General features: G+C 40.2%; 1 protein-coding gene across 2 annotated transcripts in view; it reads right to left on the reverse strand.

The window, feature by feature from the left end:
• Positions 1 to 3,540: 3,540 nt before the first annotated feature.
• BTBD2 (BTB domain containing 2) overlaps positions 3,541 to 16,723 on the reverse strand; it is a 93,171-nt gene continuing 79,988 nt past the window's right edge. For both annotated transcript variants that reach the window (XM_073686331.1, XM_073686330.1), the window contains 4 exons: positions 13,339 to 13,531; positions 11,642 to 11,729; positions 7,950 to 8,096; positions 3,541 to 4,014 (listed from right to left, as the gene is read on the reverse strand). In XM_073686331.1, coding sequence (XP_073542432.1) covers positions 3,853 to 4,014; positions 7,950 to 8,096; positions 11,642 to 11,729; positions 13,339 to 13,531 — 590 coding nt within the window. In that variant the 3' untranslated portion in view covers positions 3,541 to 3,852. The remainder of the gene's footprint in view (positions 4,015 to 7,949; positions 8,097 to 11,641; positions 11,730 to 13,338; positions 13,532 to 16,723) is intronic.

Raw genomic sequence — 16,723 nt, forward strand, 5'->3', positions numbered from 1 at the left:
ATCCCCTTACTGTTTTTGCAAGTTTGCCCACTGACAAAGACATGAACAGTCTATAATTTTAAGGGTAGGTTGGTTAATTTTAACATTGAGAGATAGAATATTCCCCCCAAGAAAATCACATTGTATAAATTAGATAAATTTATTTGCATTTTGCAGTGAGAAATAAGTTTTTGATCCCATACAAACCATTATGAGTTCTGGCTCCTACAGACCAGTTAGATGCTCCTAATCAACTTGTTACCTGTATTAAAGACAGCTGTCTTACATAGTCACCTGTATAAAAGACTCCTGTCCACAGACTCAATCAGTCAGACTCTAACCTCTACACCATGGGCAAGACCAAAGGGCTTTCTAAGGATGTCAGGGACAAGATCATAGACCTGCACAAAGCTGGAATGGGCTACAAAACCATAAGCAAGACACTGGGTGAGAAGGAGACAAGTGTTGGTGCAATAGTTAATGGAACAAATACAAAATGACTGTCAATCAACATCGATCTGGGGCACCATGCAAAATCTTACCTCGAGGGGTATCCTTGATCATGAGGAAGGGGAGAGATCAGCCTAAAACTACACGGAGGGAACTTGTTAATGATCTCAAGGCAGCTGGGACCACAGTCACAAAGAAAACCATTGGTAACACATTACGCCTTAAAAGGTTTAAAGTCCTGCAGTGCCTGCAAGGTCCCCCTGTTCAAGAAGGCACATGTGCAGGCCCTTCTGAAGTTTGCCAATGAACACCTGGATGATTCTGTGAGTTATTGGGAGAAGGTGCTGTGGTCAGATGAGACAAAAATTGAGCTCTTTGGCATTAACTTGCCGTGTTTGGAGGAAGAGAAATGCTGCCTATGACCCAAAGAACACCGTCCCCACTGTCAAGCATGGAGGTGGAAACATTATGTTTTGGGGGTGTTTCTCTGCTAAGGGCACAGGACTACTTCACCGCATCAATGGGAGAATGGATGGAGCCATGTACCGTAAAATCTTGAGTGACAACCTCCTTCCCTCCGCCAGGACATTAAAAATGGGTCGTGGCTGGGTCTTCCAGCAAGACAATGACCCAAAACATACAGCCAAGGCAACAAAGGAGTGGCTCAAAAAGCAGCACATTAAGGTCATGGATTGGCCTAGCCAGTCTCCAGACCTTAATCCCATAGAAAACTTATGGAGGGTGTTGAAGTTTCGAGTTGCCAAGCGACAGCCTCAAAATCTGAATGATTTTGAGATGATCTGCAAAGAGGAGTGGAGCAAAATTCCTCCTGACATGTGCGCAACCCTCATCATCAACTACAAAAAACGTCTGACTGCTGTGCTTGCCAATAAGGGTTTTGCAACCAAGTAGTAAGTGTTTGCCAGAGGAATCAAATACTTATTTCGCACTGCAAAATGGAAATAAATGTATCTAATTTATACAATGTGATTTTCTTTTGGATATTCTATCTCTCAATGTTAAAATTAACCTGCCCTTAAAATTATAGACTGTTCATGTCTTTGTCAGTGGGCAAACTTACAAAAACAGCAAGGGATCAAATAATTATTTCCTTCACTGTACATCACTACAGCATGGCTTTGGAGAAGTAGAATTTGCGTGATGAACAGGCCTCCTGTAGTCCTGATGTTTCACCAATAGAAAACATTTACTGCATTATGAAATGAAAAGGCAAAGACCACACAAGACTGCTCTGCATCTAGGTTCCTACATCAGACAAGGATGGGACAACACTCCTCTTCCAAAATCCCAGCAATAGGTCTTTTCACTTCCCAGATGTTTACAGACTGTTGTGATAAGAAGAGGAGATGCAACACAATGGTAGACATGGCCCTGTTCCAACTTTGACATGCATTGCTGCCATCAATTTTTAAATATGTAATTTTTTTCATATGAAGTAGAAAAATATCTAACTTTTATCTTCTGATCAGTGTTCTATGTTGTGTTGTGAATAAAACATGGATATAAGATTTCCGAATAATTGTATTCTTTTTTTCTTTACAGTTTACAAAGTGTCCCAACATTTTTTTTTTTTTTTAACTGGGGTTGTACATTTCGGTTGCCCGAATTGTTATTACGGTAAAGTACTAAGGAAAGGCTCTCTCTAAACTCACCTGAAGAATAAATGACTTACACAGAAAATAACCCAAACAATGGAGGTACATAGCACCAGTAATGGTTTGAAATACAAAGTCATCATCATTTTCCTGGTATGTGTCTGAGAATTTTAAGAAAAATTCCAATAATTAACAGAATGGAAACAAACAAAAAATAAAGAAACTTTATTTTACTAGATTTGCATTTTAAAGTTATTTGGGAGTTTTGGCACAGATGGCACAGAAGGGAAGGAGTGCTATTTTACTTTTGAAGAGCAAATTTTGCTGGAATAAACTGCAGAAAACCATGTTGCATTTGCAGAGTCCAAGAGGTGCCTCTGAAGCGGAAACCCTCACCCCCTTCCATAAGTGACCCCATTCTGAACCCACAGGCCTTTCATAGATTTTTTTTTTTTTTTTTTTCCACACAGGTCTTGTCCTTATACTTGACGACCAGCATGTTGCTGTTACATTGGGCCCCGCTTTTGTCCTTTCTGAACAGCTGTCCAATTAGCAACCCGAGTCCTCTTTGCTTTTTGCGTACAGTAATGCATGTTACCGTAGCTCTGACCGAGAGGGACTTGAAGAGTGGGATACTGGTATTGAAGTTATCCATGTAGAGGTGGTAAACCTGGAGGACATTTAGGCCGTTCAATTGTAGTCACTCTCCTTTTGTAAATCCTAAATCTATAAGTATTCCCTGAGGTGTTCTCGCTCAGTTTATACATTTTGATTCCATATTGTGCCTTCTTAATAAGCAGGTGTTGTTGGAAATTAAGTCTCCCCTTGAAGTGGCCTAGGGACTGCTCTACGCAGATGTCCCTGTGGGGCATGTAGACTTGAAGTGATCAATGATTGGCCTAACTTTGGAGTCATCTCTGGATGGACACTGCATTATCATTAGAATGCAAAAACTTGAGAATGGCCCAAAGTGTGTCGAGTCATAGCCACACATTGAGTGCTATCTAAAATATCTAAACTTCCAATATTGCATAATTTGTGGCTTCCTCAGTATCCCCATTTAAAGCACAGAACTTCACTATTTCCACTGCATCTATGAGGGGTCCAATTAGTGAATGATTAAATATAGCTTTGGAATAGAAATTTGTGCACGTCACACACACCTGGTTCAAATAAAATTTCAAGAAATGTTTAAACACAAAACAAAAATCCTGCACCAAAAAGAGCCCAGTTACTGATCAGCGAGGCATGTCACAAACCAGTACTCAGCGACTGGAAAACGCGCACACACATTTTGTGTAAAGGAAAAAAAAAAAAAGTTATTTGCCAAAAATTGAGCAGAAAAGCTGATCAGTGATTGTATGATTTATGATCAAACATAGATTTTTTTTTCTAACATGGTTTCTTTTAGTCTAAATAGCTCCACAATAATTCTTTTACACTGCCTCAAAGTACTTAAAGTCTAAAAGATACCATTCACACAAAGGCTGCAGCATTACTACTTACATAGACAATAATTTATTTAAGTGGCACAGAAAGACAAAGTTCATATTTTGGCATTTACCATGTCTCTGAAAGGAGATATGGGTGAATGGTGATGTTAAGTAGCCATGCCAAGTGCTGAAGACTTGCTAAATGAGGGAAAAATGGCAGTAGGCGCAGTCTACATAGGTCCGATAATGTCGTCCACACTATGCCAACTGAAAACATTGTCCTATGCTAGGCACACAATAAAGTCTTTGAAATGAAACCTTTGGATATAAAATGTGACATAGCCACGGTCTTATATCATCTGAGTAGAAGTGGCTTATGTGTAGAAAATAATCTCAGGGATCTGTCCATCTTCAACTGAAGTCCCATTGTTATTACCAGCTGCATAACAAAATGTAAAGCACGTCTTTGCACCAGTAGTTGGAGATTCATGGATAACTTTGCGTAGGCCTTTTGTACCATAGTGAGAGTCCGGACCCTGAAAAAAAAAAAAAAAAAGATGTGTAAAAAGGTTACCATTAACACAAATCCAGGTGCAGTTTTTTCAATTCATGAGTGAGTGTTATGAAAATACCATGTGTATTTGTAATTTACTTATGGGTCAATCCATTTCAGGTGATTCAAATCTGAATATTTTTTCAGAAACAATTCGGTGTTTTTTGAAGTGCTACTTTAGTGAATTAAAAATACGTTTTGAACTTTTATCTTCATTAGTTAATTTTTTGTAGATTTTTGAAAGCCTGAATTTTGGGCTTGTAGGACTTTACATTTGTTTTTATCACATCTCAGGCTAGAAATAGGATGAAGAGATGGGAGAGGGCTTATTTTGTTTAGAATTGTACTGGCTGTAATTTGATATGTCACAAGACTGTTTGTTGATATTTTATTTTTGAGGAGTCAAATTCTAAATTTTGATGGACGATTTCGGGAAAACTTATTAAAAAAAAAAAAAGCTTGTGTTACTTGTGTTCTTGGTTACATTTGTTCAGGGATTCAAGTTGGGATCTGTGTAAGATCATATTTTGAAGCGTGATTTTCTAAATGAAGTCTTAACCTAATCATATGTTTAATACTAAATTAAAAGAATCAAGATTTTTAAAACCTTTTTAAATATACATGTAACAATTTTTATATTACTAGACATGTCCTTTTTTTCAAGTTTTTAAAAAGCATAGTACAGTAGTTAAATCATCAAGCTATCAAAACAATATGAACTAGTCTTAATTAATAGACCTTTTATCATCAATTGTCCCTTCTACTGGGTGAATTGTAATCTTGTCCACAATCTCTTATCAACAATGGAAGTTTCCTTTTGTGTCAGTATGTACGGCTGTTACGGGGTTTGGGTCCAGCTGCATTATATCTGATTTTTGTTTACTTTTAAAATGTCTGGTTTTCTTGGATACACAAAGGACAATGATGGACCAGAAGGTGCAAAGAAGTCACTTCTACTTCTTCATTAGAATGATCTTTGGTGAGTCCCTTAGCCAGCAGTGCCGATCATATTCACAGGTCACATAACCAGTTTAGTCATCCATTGACAACCTTGTGCCATCTTCAATAACTTCATGGACTTCACTGTCGTTGCTGAATGAAAAAATTGCTGAGTCCCTTTGATGGGTTCAGCTTCCTGCAGCTGATGTTTTAAACAAAACTCTCCTCTTCTTCATGGTCCTGGTTTGTACAGTACATGAACTGGATGTTAGGAATATTTTTCTCACTCCAGTTGAAAAGTTGCATGGGTTTTAAGATTTGGTGTGAATACGGCCTCTGGAGGCTAGTTCGAGTTGCAAGGTGTTTCATGGTGCTTCCTCAACCTAAAATGCCATTGAGCTTCCACTGCAAAATCTTCCTTGTGATGGCATACATTTATGAAGTTTCTCCTGTTTTTATACTTACTGTGCAGAAGAGCCATCCTAGAAGTACCTTGCTCAAACTTGGTAGGATGTCAGTTTTTATCACTGAGTTACATTTTTTTGGGAACAAATGAACAGCTATTGAATCATGAAGTAAGCACTCAGATATAACTACACTTTTGTACTTTATTTCTCCATTCTCGTTGTAATAGACCACAAAAGGGTGTACAGTTGCTTGTTCCTTGTTCCAATGAAATGATTGCTTCATCCTGAACAACAAAGGAATAGTTCTCTGAAAAGTCCAAGTTTATTACTGCCTCACTCAGTTTGAGGTTTTCTTTGAAGTGATTGTAGTAGTCTGGCTATAAATGAGTGTTTCTTACGGACTATCAGCTGGTCACAAAAATGTTCTACAAAGTCTTCTGCACTTTTAGAAACAGTGTCAAAAGTACATCTGTCACCAGATATCCACTGTTTATAAGTTATTCTATGCACCATAGCCTCTTTTCCCTCTTTTCTTGGAGAGACGTTACTGGGGGACATTTTTTGCATATATTTAGGTAACTGTTTGAACTCTTTTCTGGACACACTATTTCAGACAGACATACTTTGTATTCACCAAGGTTGGACTCACCAATCTGAATATCTTTCAGCTTACCTCCTTCAATCATAAGCATAGTGTTCTGGTGTGGTGTACATATGTATACAGAGTGTTCACCACTACCACCAGCCAGGACACAATTCTTAGGTCACAGGGCAGCACATTTTGAAGATCCTATTTTGGCAAGAACCAGCCTCTTTTGGACATGAGTTTTCTTACCGTTCACTTTCATAGACACACAGTCTTTCTTGCCAGGTATAATTCGGTTCACTTCATCACTACTGTAAAAACCCTTCACTGTATCCACTACAGATTTATCTAATTATTTGCCTGTTTTAAGATCAGGACAAGTCACAAAACTTTATTTTATTTGGAATATACAGGGTCTATATTTTCAAAAAAAAAAAAAAAAAAAAAAAGAAGTTCCAGACCACAGGCCGAACAGCTCTGAATACGAAATTTTCAAATTGATATTGTTCATATAGTTCTTTTTTGAAGTATGATCCCTTTGAGATCACAACTTGAATTTAGGTACAGATGTGGCTAGGAGCATAGGAGGCACATGTTTATTTTTTTTAAATGTTATATAATTGATTTTTGGAAATACTTTTCGGAATTTTGCGTTTGAGTCAGCATGGGTAAAATATTAACAAAGATTCTCTTATGTCATATCATGTGGAAGCCTGTACAGTTTTGAGTGTAATGCGTTTTTTTCCATTTCTCTAACTTGGTTCTGGGCCTGTGTTAAGAGGAGAAATGAAAATGCAGAACAAAAATTCACATTTTTTTCAAAACTTTGAAAATTAATAAAAAACAAAAACACTAAAGTATATAGAATTTATTTTCTTCACATTTTGCATTCTCCAACACACTTTTACCAAAGAACAAAATCTCAAAAGAATTAAAAATATAGAGGATAATTGCATTGGTACACTTGAAATGGAATGACCTGCATGTCAATAGGTTTGATCCTCCAGCTGACAGCTATTTGAAGTGTTTGGAAGCCTTAGAACTGCAGAATTTTCATTTTATGTTGCCCTTTTTTTTAGCAAAACAGCAACATTTGTGTAGTAAGTATTAAAATACTCATACCTTGCGGTCTTCTGCATTTACCCAACTCTGATCCGAGCCTCTCCTGCATCATGTGACCAAAGCTCTCATTGGCCGACTACCACAACAGACAGTTCATTAATTTATTAATGCAACTCTATGAGCACCTCATTCAGAGTCTCAGAGTTGCATTGATAAAAGTAACATCCAGTCCACAGAGACCCAGTTAAATTAGCAGGTCAAAATTGCAGTCACATGATGCAGCAGAGCACCGAAGCAGCGCTGGAAACAGAAGAAAACTGCAATGGGTGACTATTTTAATGCACTCACTACACACACATTACTGACTACTAACAGAAAGGGGCAATAAAAAAAAATGCTGGCGTGAGCCATCAATGTGTACTTGTGATGGGACCCCCAGTAAACATCTGTTATCTGTTGGGGAGGGGGCTTCTCTGGAGGGAGAATCCAGAGAATGCCAAGAGTGTGCAAAGCAGTCATCAAAGCAAAAGGTGGCTACTTTGAAGAATCTAGAATATAAGACATATTTTCAGTTGTTTCACACTTTTTTGTTAAGTATATAATTCCACATGTGTTAATTCATAGTTTTGATGCCTTCAGTGTGAATATACAATTTTCATAGTCATGAAAATACAGAAAAATCTTTAAATGAGAAGGTGTGTCCAAACTTTTGGTCTGTACTGTATATACATAATGACAGTCTTGATGAATTGGGGTCTAAGACTTATGTGGTTATAACGGCTTTTCCTTAGCTTCTATGGCCCATTTAACAGAATATATTAAAAAAAAGTTAGATTTAATTTAGACAAAACAAATAAACCCCCCTAAAGATATAACCCTGTGTATCATTTAGAAAAAAAACACAATCATTTGGTTATGCAGTACCTTTAGTGTTGCACATGCAGTGTAGTTGACGTTAGGTAGGATTTCCACTGGTTCTTTAAACATCACCCTAAATGTACTTGAAGAACCATCACAACTGAATCCTGTGTCATTCTGCCCAAGCACGGTATTGCTATCTGTGTGAATAATCTAACAAGAAAAAAAAAAAAAGAGATACTTCTATAAATTAGGATTTAAACATTGCAGAAAATGTTTGCTTTTATCTGCTGTTTAACTTTGCTCCACATGAATTCAGGATTGTATAGTAGCATGTGCTAGAATTTAAGATAATTTGTAGAGTAATAGAATTACTGAGACTGCATTATATGAAACCATGCAATTAGAATTTGCACTTTTTAGAAGTTTCAAGGTTATTCACCAACAGACAGCTATGGCAAACTGTATCTCCACCACCTAATGCCTCAATGCCATGCTTAGGATCCACCCTACATGATACAGAGTAGGACGATTACCTGCTAAGGGCTCAAGATGGACCTCTTAATTCAAATACTCATATTTTCTCTTCCTGCTTTAAAGGGAATCTGTTAGCAGGTTTTTGCTATTTAATCCGAGAGCAGCATGAGGTAGCGGCAGAAAGCCCGATTCCTGGTATTTGACACTTGCTCAGCAGCTTGATGTAGTTTCAAGCAGCTAATCAGTGGTGTGGGTGGGATTCCTCAAACATTCTGACTAATTCTACATCTACAACAGAAAAAAACAGGGATTCTATCCAAACCACACTACACAGTCCAGTAGAGGATACATAACTGGAATCAGGGTCTCTGTCCCTACATCATGCTGTTCTCAGATTAGAAGCAAAAACCTGCTCACAGATACCCTTTAAATGCTAATTAGCATCATATTATAAAGAACTTTGAAACCTTGCAGGAAGCGTTAGAAAAATCTTGCAGATTCTCTGGGAGAATTAGATTCCCCCCACCAGAAGTTATACTTGGGATTACTTCTACACCTCAACTGACCTAATAGACTTCTTTACTGATACATCTTAAGTTTGTTAAAAATCTACCAAATTGGACAGAGAATAGAAGGGTTTTCAACCCTTAAATGGTGGTACACTATCTTTATATTGATGACCTATCCTTAGAATGTGTCATTACTATAAAATGAGTGGGAGTGCGACTCTTGGCAACCTGACGAATTAGCTGGAACTGCACATCCACCCCTATTCAAACAAATTGGAGTGGATTTACAGTACATTGCGATGTGACTACTGTACAGCTCTGCACGTAAACACACCCGATCACAGGGCAGATTCCTATCCATAATATGCATCTTTTGAGGAACGTTGGGGCACAAAATTAAGAAAAGGCCATCAATATAAAAGCAGTTGACAACTCCTTTACGTTTGAAGCATAGCTAGCTAAATTTCACATTAAGTACAAAGAGGATGCAGAAAGTTATTTTTTCTTCTACATTCCCAAAGATTTTATGACACCATGAAGCTCAGAAACTAAAATGTTTTAATCATGATCTAATTTATCCCCAGAAAAATATGAAATTTGTTAACTCCTAAAGAATAGGAGGGCGGAAACCCACCCTAAAGATGGATACTTTTAATATAAAATATGCCATGATGGAACAATTTGTGAGGAAATTTTCCTTAGATGGGTATTACCAAAGCTAAGACCATTGATTATAACACATTGTAATACAAGCCTTATCAACAAATGTAAGAACTATGTAACCGGAGGAGCGGGGTGCTTACAGTGCAAGCGTGTTTGCATACACACTGCTTCAAGTGGCTTCAGCTGAGACTAGGAGATGGGGAGACACCAGAGGGTTCGGGCAGCATACACACTGCTCAAGTGGCTTCAGCTGAGACTAGGAGATGGGGAGACACCAGAGGGTTCGGGCAGCATACACACTGCTTCGAGTGGCTTCAGCTGAGACTAGGAGATGGGGAGACACCAGAGGGTTCGGGCAGCATACACACTGCTTCAAGTGGCTTCAGCTGAGACTAGGAGATGGGGAGACACCAGAGGGTTCGGGCAGCATACACACTGCTCAAGTGGCTTCAGCTGAGACTAGGAGATGGGGAGACACCTGAGGGTTCGGGCAGCATACACACTGCTTCAAGTGGCTTCAGCTGAGACTAGGAGATGGGGAGACACCAGAGGGTTCGGGCAGCATACACACTGCTTCAAGTGGCTTCAGCTGAGACTAGGAGATGGGGAGACACCTGAGGGTTCGGGCAGCATACACACTGCTTCAAGTGGCTTCAGCTGAGACTAGGAGATGGGGAGACACCTGAGGGCTCAGGCAGCATACACACTCCATCAAGTGGCTTCAGCTGAGACTAGGAGATGGGGAGACACCAGAGGGTTCGGGCAGCATACACACTGCTTCAAGTGGCTTCAGCTAAGACTAGGAGATGGGGAGACACCAGAGGGTTCGGGCAGCATACACACTGCTTCAAGTGGCTTCAGCTGAGACTAGGAGATGGGGAGACACCAGAGGGTTCGGGCAGCATACACACTGCATCAAGTGGCTTCAGCTGAGACTAGGAGATGGGGAGACACCTGAGGGTTCGGGCAGCATACACACTGCTTCAAGTGGCTTCAGCTGAGACTAGGAGATGGGGAGACACCTGAGGGTTCGGGCAGCATACACACGGCTTCAAGTGGCTTCAGCTGAGACTAGGAGATGGGGAGACACCAGAGGGTTCGGGCAGCATACACACTGCTTCAAGTGGCTTCAGCTGAGACTAGGAGATGGGGAGACACCAGAGGGTTCGGGCAGCATACACACTGCATCAAGTGGCTTCAGCTGAGACTAGGAGATGGGGAGACACCTGAGGGTTCGGGCAGCATACACACTGCTTCAAGTGGCTTCAGCTGAGACTAGGAGATGGGGAGACACCTGAGGGTTCGGGCAGCATACACACTGCTTCAAGTGGCTTCAGCTGAGACTAGGAGATGGGGAGACACCAGAGGGTTCGGGCAGCATACACACTGCATCAAGTGGCTTCAGCTGAGACTAGGAGATGGGGAGACACCAGAGGGTTCGGGCAGCATACACACTGCTTCAAGTGGCTTCAGCTGAGACTAGGAGATGGGGAGACACCAGAGGGTTCGGGCAGCATACACACTGCATCAAGTGGCTTCAGCTGAGACTAGGAGATGGGGAGACACCTGAGGGTTCGGGCAGCATACACACTGCTTCAAGTGGCTTCAGCTGAGACTAGGAGATGGGGAGACACCAGAGGGTTCGGGCAGCATACACACGGCTTCAAGTGGCTTCAGCTGAGACTACGAGATGGGGAGACACCAGAGGGTTCGGGCAGCATACACACTGCTTCAAGTGGCTTCAGCTGAGACTAGGAGATAGGGAGACACCAGAGGGTTCGGGCAGCATACACACTGCTTCAAGTGGCTTCAGCTGAGACTAGAAGATGGGGAGACACCTGAGGGTTCGGGCAGCATACACACTGCATCAAGTGGCTTCAGCTGAGACTAGGAGATGGGAGACACCAGAGGGTTTGGCTAACACCTAATATGACACTGACCGGATCAAGCAACATACATCTGGCACAAATTGGTAGCATTTAGTCATAAAATGTCTGAAGAGCAAGAGGTTAGCTAGAACAGGTTGTTTAGTTACCTTGAAACTGGATTATGTCTAGGTATATAATAACCCTATAGGTTACATTATGACAATAAATACAATACTCATACCTGTATATTAACTTGATAGTCTGTTGGACCATGTATTGAACCATAAAGTGCAAAGCCCACAACAAATATTCTTCGATTAACTGAAAACCTGAAATGTTTAAAAAATATATATATATATATAAAAAAAAACCTGTAAAAAGTTGAGAAGTAGCAGTAATAAAAATGTAACTACTGTTATTCCATTTACATAAATCTGTTCGACATGCAACTACAGTTGGCAACCTCTTGCAGTGCTCTTCTCCTTGCCTGCATGCTTTCGGCAATGTAATGCACTGTTCACACACTTTTATACTTCCAGCACAGATCTACAAAGTACATCAAGAGTGTTTCTTTGACAAAAGTCTTTAAAAATATACCATTATATATGCGTATAGTGACATATTCTGAATGGCCACTAGACACCGATCTAGTCACATGACGTACCCTCTTTGGCCTTTAAAACCTCACTGACATGGATTTCAATAGATGTTGAAATTCTCACCAGGAATATTGGCCCATGAAGACAGGACAGCTTCTCGCAGTTTCAACAAACAAGATGGGAGGTACTGATATAAGTGGTTATGATCTGTGATTTTAAAGGTCGAGGCAACAAGGAAAACTCGCAGTCATGTTCCTGGAAGAAATTCATGACCATAAAAACCTTATGGCATAGCGCACTATCCTGCAGAAAGTGTCCTTCTACATTAGGGTAAACCACTGGCATGAAGGGCCACCACAATGCTTAAGCAAGTCCTACTGTCCATCCACAGGTATACATTCCACATACCATTATTCAATCTCCACCAGCCTGCGTTTTTGACAGTTGATAGGAATGGATCTTATATTCTTGCTGCTTCTGACAAATTCTGAGTTTCCTATCAGCATGGTGCAATAGAATCAAACTAAACCTTGTTTTTCCACTCCTCAGTGACCCAAATTTTGCACTCTTTTTCCCTACTAAAGGCTTGCCCTTCTATTTCCTTAGAGGGCAATGACACTCAAACTGGTCATCAGCTGTTCTAGCCCATCTGAGCAAAGGAGTAGTACTCCAGACATGCTCATTGGACCATCAATGTTTCATTCAGCTACAATTAGCTTATTGTGCGCTGCCTGTTTGTCAGAACGACTCTTCATTCTCTTAGGACTCCTTTGACAAGTTTTTACATACAAACATGATCCTCTTTCAGACTGTTTTTCCAAGATCATACCATTCTCCGTATACTCTTTACATTGTTGCATGACAAAAAACCCACAAGGTCGGAAGCTCTAGAAATACTGGTGTTGACTAATCTGGTACTAATGACCATCACATGTTCGAAGCTATTCAGACTGCTCTATTTTAGAATTCTTATGTGGATTCACACTGAAAATGACCAAGGAAAACTTGATCACTTGATTTTATGCTGCAATTCTGGGTGAAGAGTTTAATTTTCAGACATGGAAAATCCAATAGTGACAGGGCAAGTTTCTTTAATAAAATGGGCATTCTGTAAGCATCACCAATGAGCTCTCATTGTAGGAAAAAATGCATCCAACATGAACTACATCTTTTCCTGTGTGGCTCGGTTTAGAAGAGTGGCTGCACAACATATTACAGATGTAGAACTGAGATTTTGTTTTTTTCAGGCTTATACTCGGATCATGGAGAAGCTAAAGAATATGCAGCATTTATTGTTTCACCATATATAGATTAGTGTCTTCCAGATATAGTACAATACCTTATTCGATCACTGGTACCACTGTAACCCCATCGACTTTCTACCTGCTGGAAACGGTTAATATTACATTCTTTGCCACGAAGACAACACCTTGGCCTGTCTATAAACTCTACTCGAGGTTTGGGGTTTACTGTAAAGTGCAGGAAAAGACTGACCACTTCCCGATCAGTGAGTATGCCCGACTGAGCTGGGCCTAGAGAAAACAAAATCAAGGGAGAGAAAAGTTACATTTAGAAAGCAAATTGTAGGAAGAAAGAACAAAAACGTAATATTACCAGACTAAACGGGATCGTCCAGGATCCAGAAATATAGGCCTAGAAGGCTGCAGCGAAAATATCCCATCTACAGTGCTGCTCACCATTATTGGCACCCCTTCATTTTTTTTCACAGACTGTACAGTATCTTCAGAAATAAGTGGAAATGTACCAAAGTTATAGCCTCAATTTTTTAATTAGTGGTCCAAAGTAATACAACAGTAAAACATTGAAATTGAAACATGGAAGTTGAAAGACAAAGAAAAAACAGAATAAACAGCATGTGCAGCAATAAAAGGCACACCTAATACATACTTGGTTGCACACCCTTCAGCATTGCTGACAGCCTCCAAACATTTCTTGTAGCCATCTATAAACTTCTTCCACTTCTCAGCTGGAATTTTCTCCCACTCTTTGCAGTTTGTTCAAGCTCTTGAATGTTTGCAGGATTCTTTTTCCCGATGGCAGATTTCAGCTCACCCAAAGATTTTCAATGGGATTGAGGTCGGGACTCATTGCTGGCCATTTTAAAACAGTCCATTTTTTATTTTTCAACCATTTCTGTGTAACTTTGGATGTGTGCTTTGGGTTATTGTCTTGCTGGAAGACCCATGAACTTAGACTAAAACAAAGTTTTCTTACACTGGGTACAACATATCAATCTAAAATGTCTTGATAACTCTCTGATTTCATGATTCCTGTGGTATGGTAAAGGCCTCCACTACCTGACACCGCAAAGCAACCCCACAGCATTTTGAATCCTCCACTATGCTTAACTGTTGGTAAGGTGTTCTTTTCCTTATGAGCTTAATTGCGCCGTTTGTAAACAAACTGTTGCTTTGCATTGCCAAAAAGCTCTATTTTTGTTTCATCTGTCCACAGAACATTTTCCCAGAAGGATTGTGGTTTGTCAAGGTACTTTGGCAAAGATCAGTAGTTCCTTTTTATGTCTTTTCTTCAGAGATGGCTTCTTCCTTGACCTTCGCCAATAAAGCTTTGCTTAGTTTAGTGTGAAGCGTATGGTACTTGTTGAAACCATGACCCCAGACTGTTACAGGTTGGCCTTCAGGTCTTTGGATGTTTGACGTGGTGCTTTTTCCACCATTTGCACCAACTTTCGAAGACATCTCTTGTCAATTTTCCTTATTCCCCCATATCCAGGGAAGTTCTTGATGGTTCCATGCTTGGCAAACTTCTTAATAACATTGCGCACTGTCGAAACTGGGATACCAAGGTCTTTGGAGATGGCCTTATACCCTTTGGAAGTCTTGTGTTTGCTAACAGCAGTTCTGATGTTCTCAGACAGCTCCTTTGTCTTCACCATTGTGACAAAGAAATAGGGCCTACCATGTAGCTTTTTAAAACACTGTCATCATTCATTGGCTAATTCATGTCACATAGGCACCGACAATCACAGGTGAATCTGTTTTGTGATTTACCACAGACAAGTCAAAATGTGTTATCATACTAAATTAATGTAAAGGGTGCCAATACCAGTGACACAGCAAGCTTTAGATTTTTCTATTTTTCCCTCCCATTTTTTAAATTGTTTTTCATTCACTCTTTATTTAACACGAGTGCTCTATACAAAAAAACTTTCACTTGATTCATTATTTTCAGGAGATATTCCACATTATGGACTTAAACTTCATGGGTGCCAATAACGGTGAGCAGGACTGTACATGTGTAAGTGCTGAGGCTAGCGATTACATGCAGTGGTCATGTGTGTCAACATTGCACAGTTAAAGATTAGTGAGGAGCACCAGAAAATTTAACAGATAAATATTTCTTTATGCAGCCTCATAAACATATGAAACTAGTGTCTGGAGACAACTCACTGCTACTAGGAAATGGTCGAGGCAAGCTCTACAAGACGACCACTGGGCAGGGAGGCAAGCTGCGTCAACTACACATTGCCAATCGTAGATCATGAGTTGTCTCCAGAATTGTAATAGAGGTGTTAGCTCTTTCTCATTATGGCCAAGCTTACAATAAAAAGTGACGGCTAAGAAATGCTCTCTAAATAACGGTAAGTGGTTAGAATGAACACTACAAGATTTCAGGATTATTTTTTTAAATCTAGTCAAAAGAAAATAAAAGTTTTGTACTGTGTTAGCCAGTTGAAAAATATTTTATTTCTCGCAGTAGGGGAAAAAAAAAAAAAAAAAAAAAAGATATCATTTTATGGCTAACAAAAATAAAATAAATTATGTTACGAGTAAGCTTTCAAGACTACTTAGGTCTCTTCAGCAGGCATGGTATAACAAATTATCTTAAGAAACATGTGTGTGTACATGTGCATATACACTGCTCAAAAATAAAGGGAACATTTAAACAAAACAATGCAACTCCAAGTCACTCGCACTTCTGGGAAATCAACCTGTCCAGTTAGGAAGCAACACTGATTGTGAATCAATTTCTCATGCGGTTATGCAAATGGAACAGACAACAGGTAGAAATGATAGGCAATTAGCAAGACAAGCCTTATAAAATGAGTGGTTCGGCAGGTGGTGACCACAGACCATTTCTCTGTGCTCATCCTTTTTGGCTGTTTAGGTCACTTTTACATTTGGTCATTGCTCTCACCCCTAGAGGTACAGTAGCATGAGGTGGTGTCTACAGTACATGTCATAGAAGTTGCTCGGTAGTGCAGCTCATCCAGGATGTCACATCAATGCGAGCTGTGGCAAGAAGGGTAGCTGTGTGTGTCAGCACAGTGTCCAGAGCATGGAGCAGATACCAGGTGAAGTGGAGGGGGGAGTAGGAGGGCAAAAACCCAGAAGCAGGACCGCTACCTCTTCATTTGTGAAAGAAGGAACAGGAGGAGCAGAGCCAGAGCCCTGCAAAATGACCTCCAACAGGCCACTAACATCCATATGTCTGCTCAAAGTGTCAAACAGACTCAATGAGGGCCTAACGTCCACAAGTGGGAGTTGTGCTTACAGCCCAACACCATGGAGGGCGATTGGCATTCGCCAGATAACACAAAGTTTGGCAGATTTGACATTGGTGCTCTTCACAGATGAGAGCAGGTTCACACTGAGCACATGTGAGTCCGGAGACGCCGTGGAGAACCTTCTGCTGGCTGCAACATCCTCCAGCATGACTGGTTTGGCAGTGGGTCAGCAATG

Source organism: Phyllobates terribilis, unplaced genomic scaffold (genome assembly GCF_046119375.1).
Source record: "Phyllobates terribilis strain yellow unplaced genomic scaffold, ASM4611937v1 Scaffold_1__5_contigs__length_1240528914, whole genome shotgun sequence".
NCBI lineage: Eukaryota > Metazoa > Chordata > Amphibia > Anura > Dendrobatidae > Phyllobates > Phyllobates terribilis.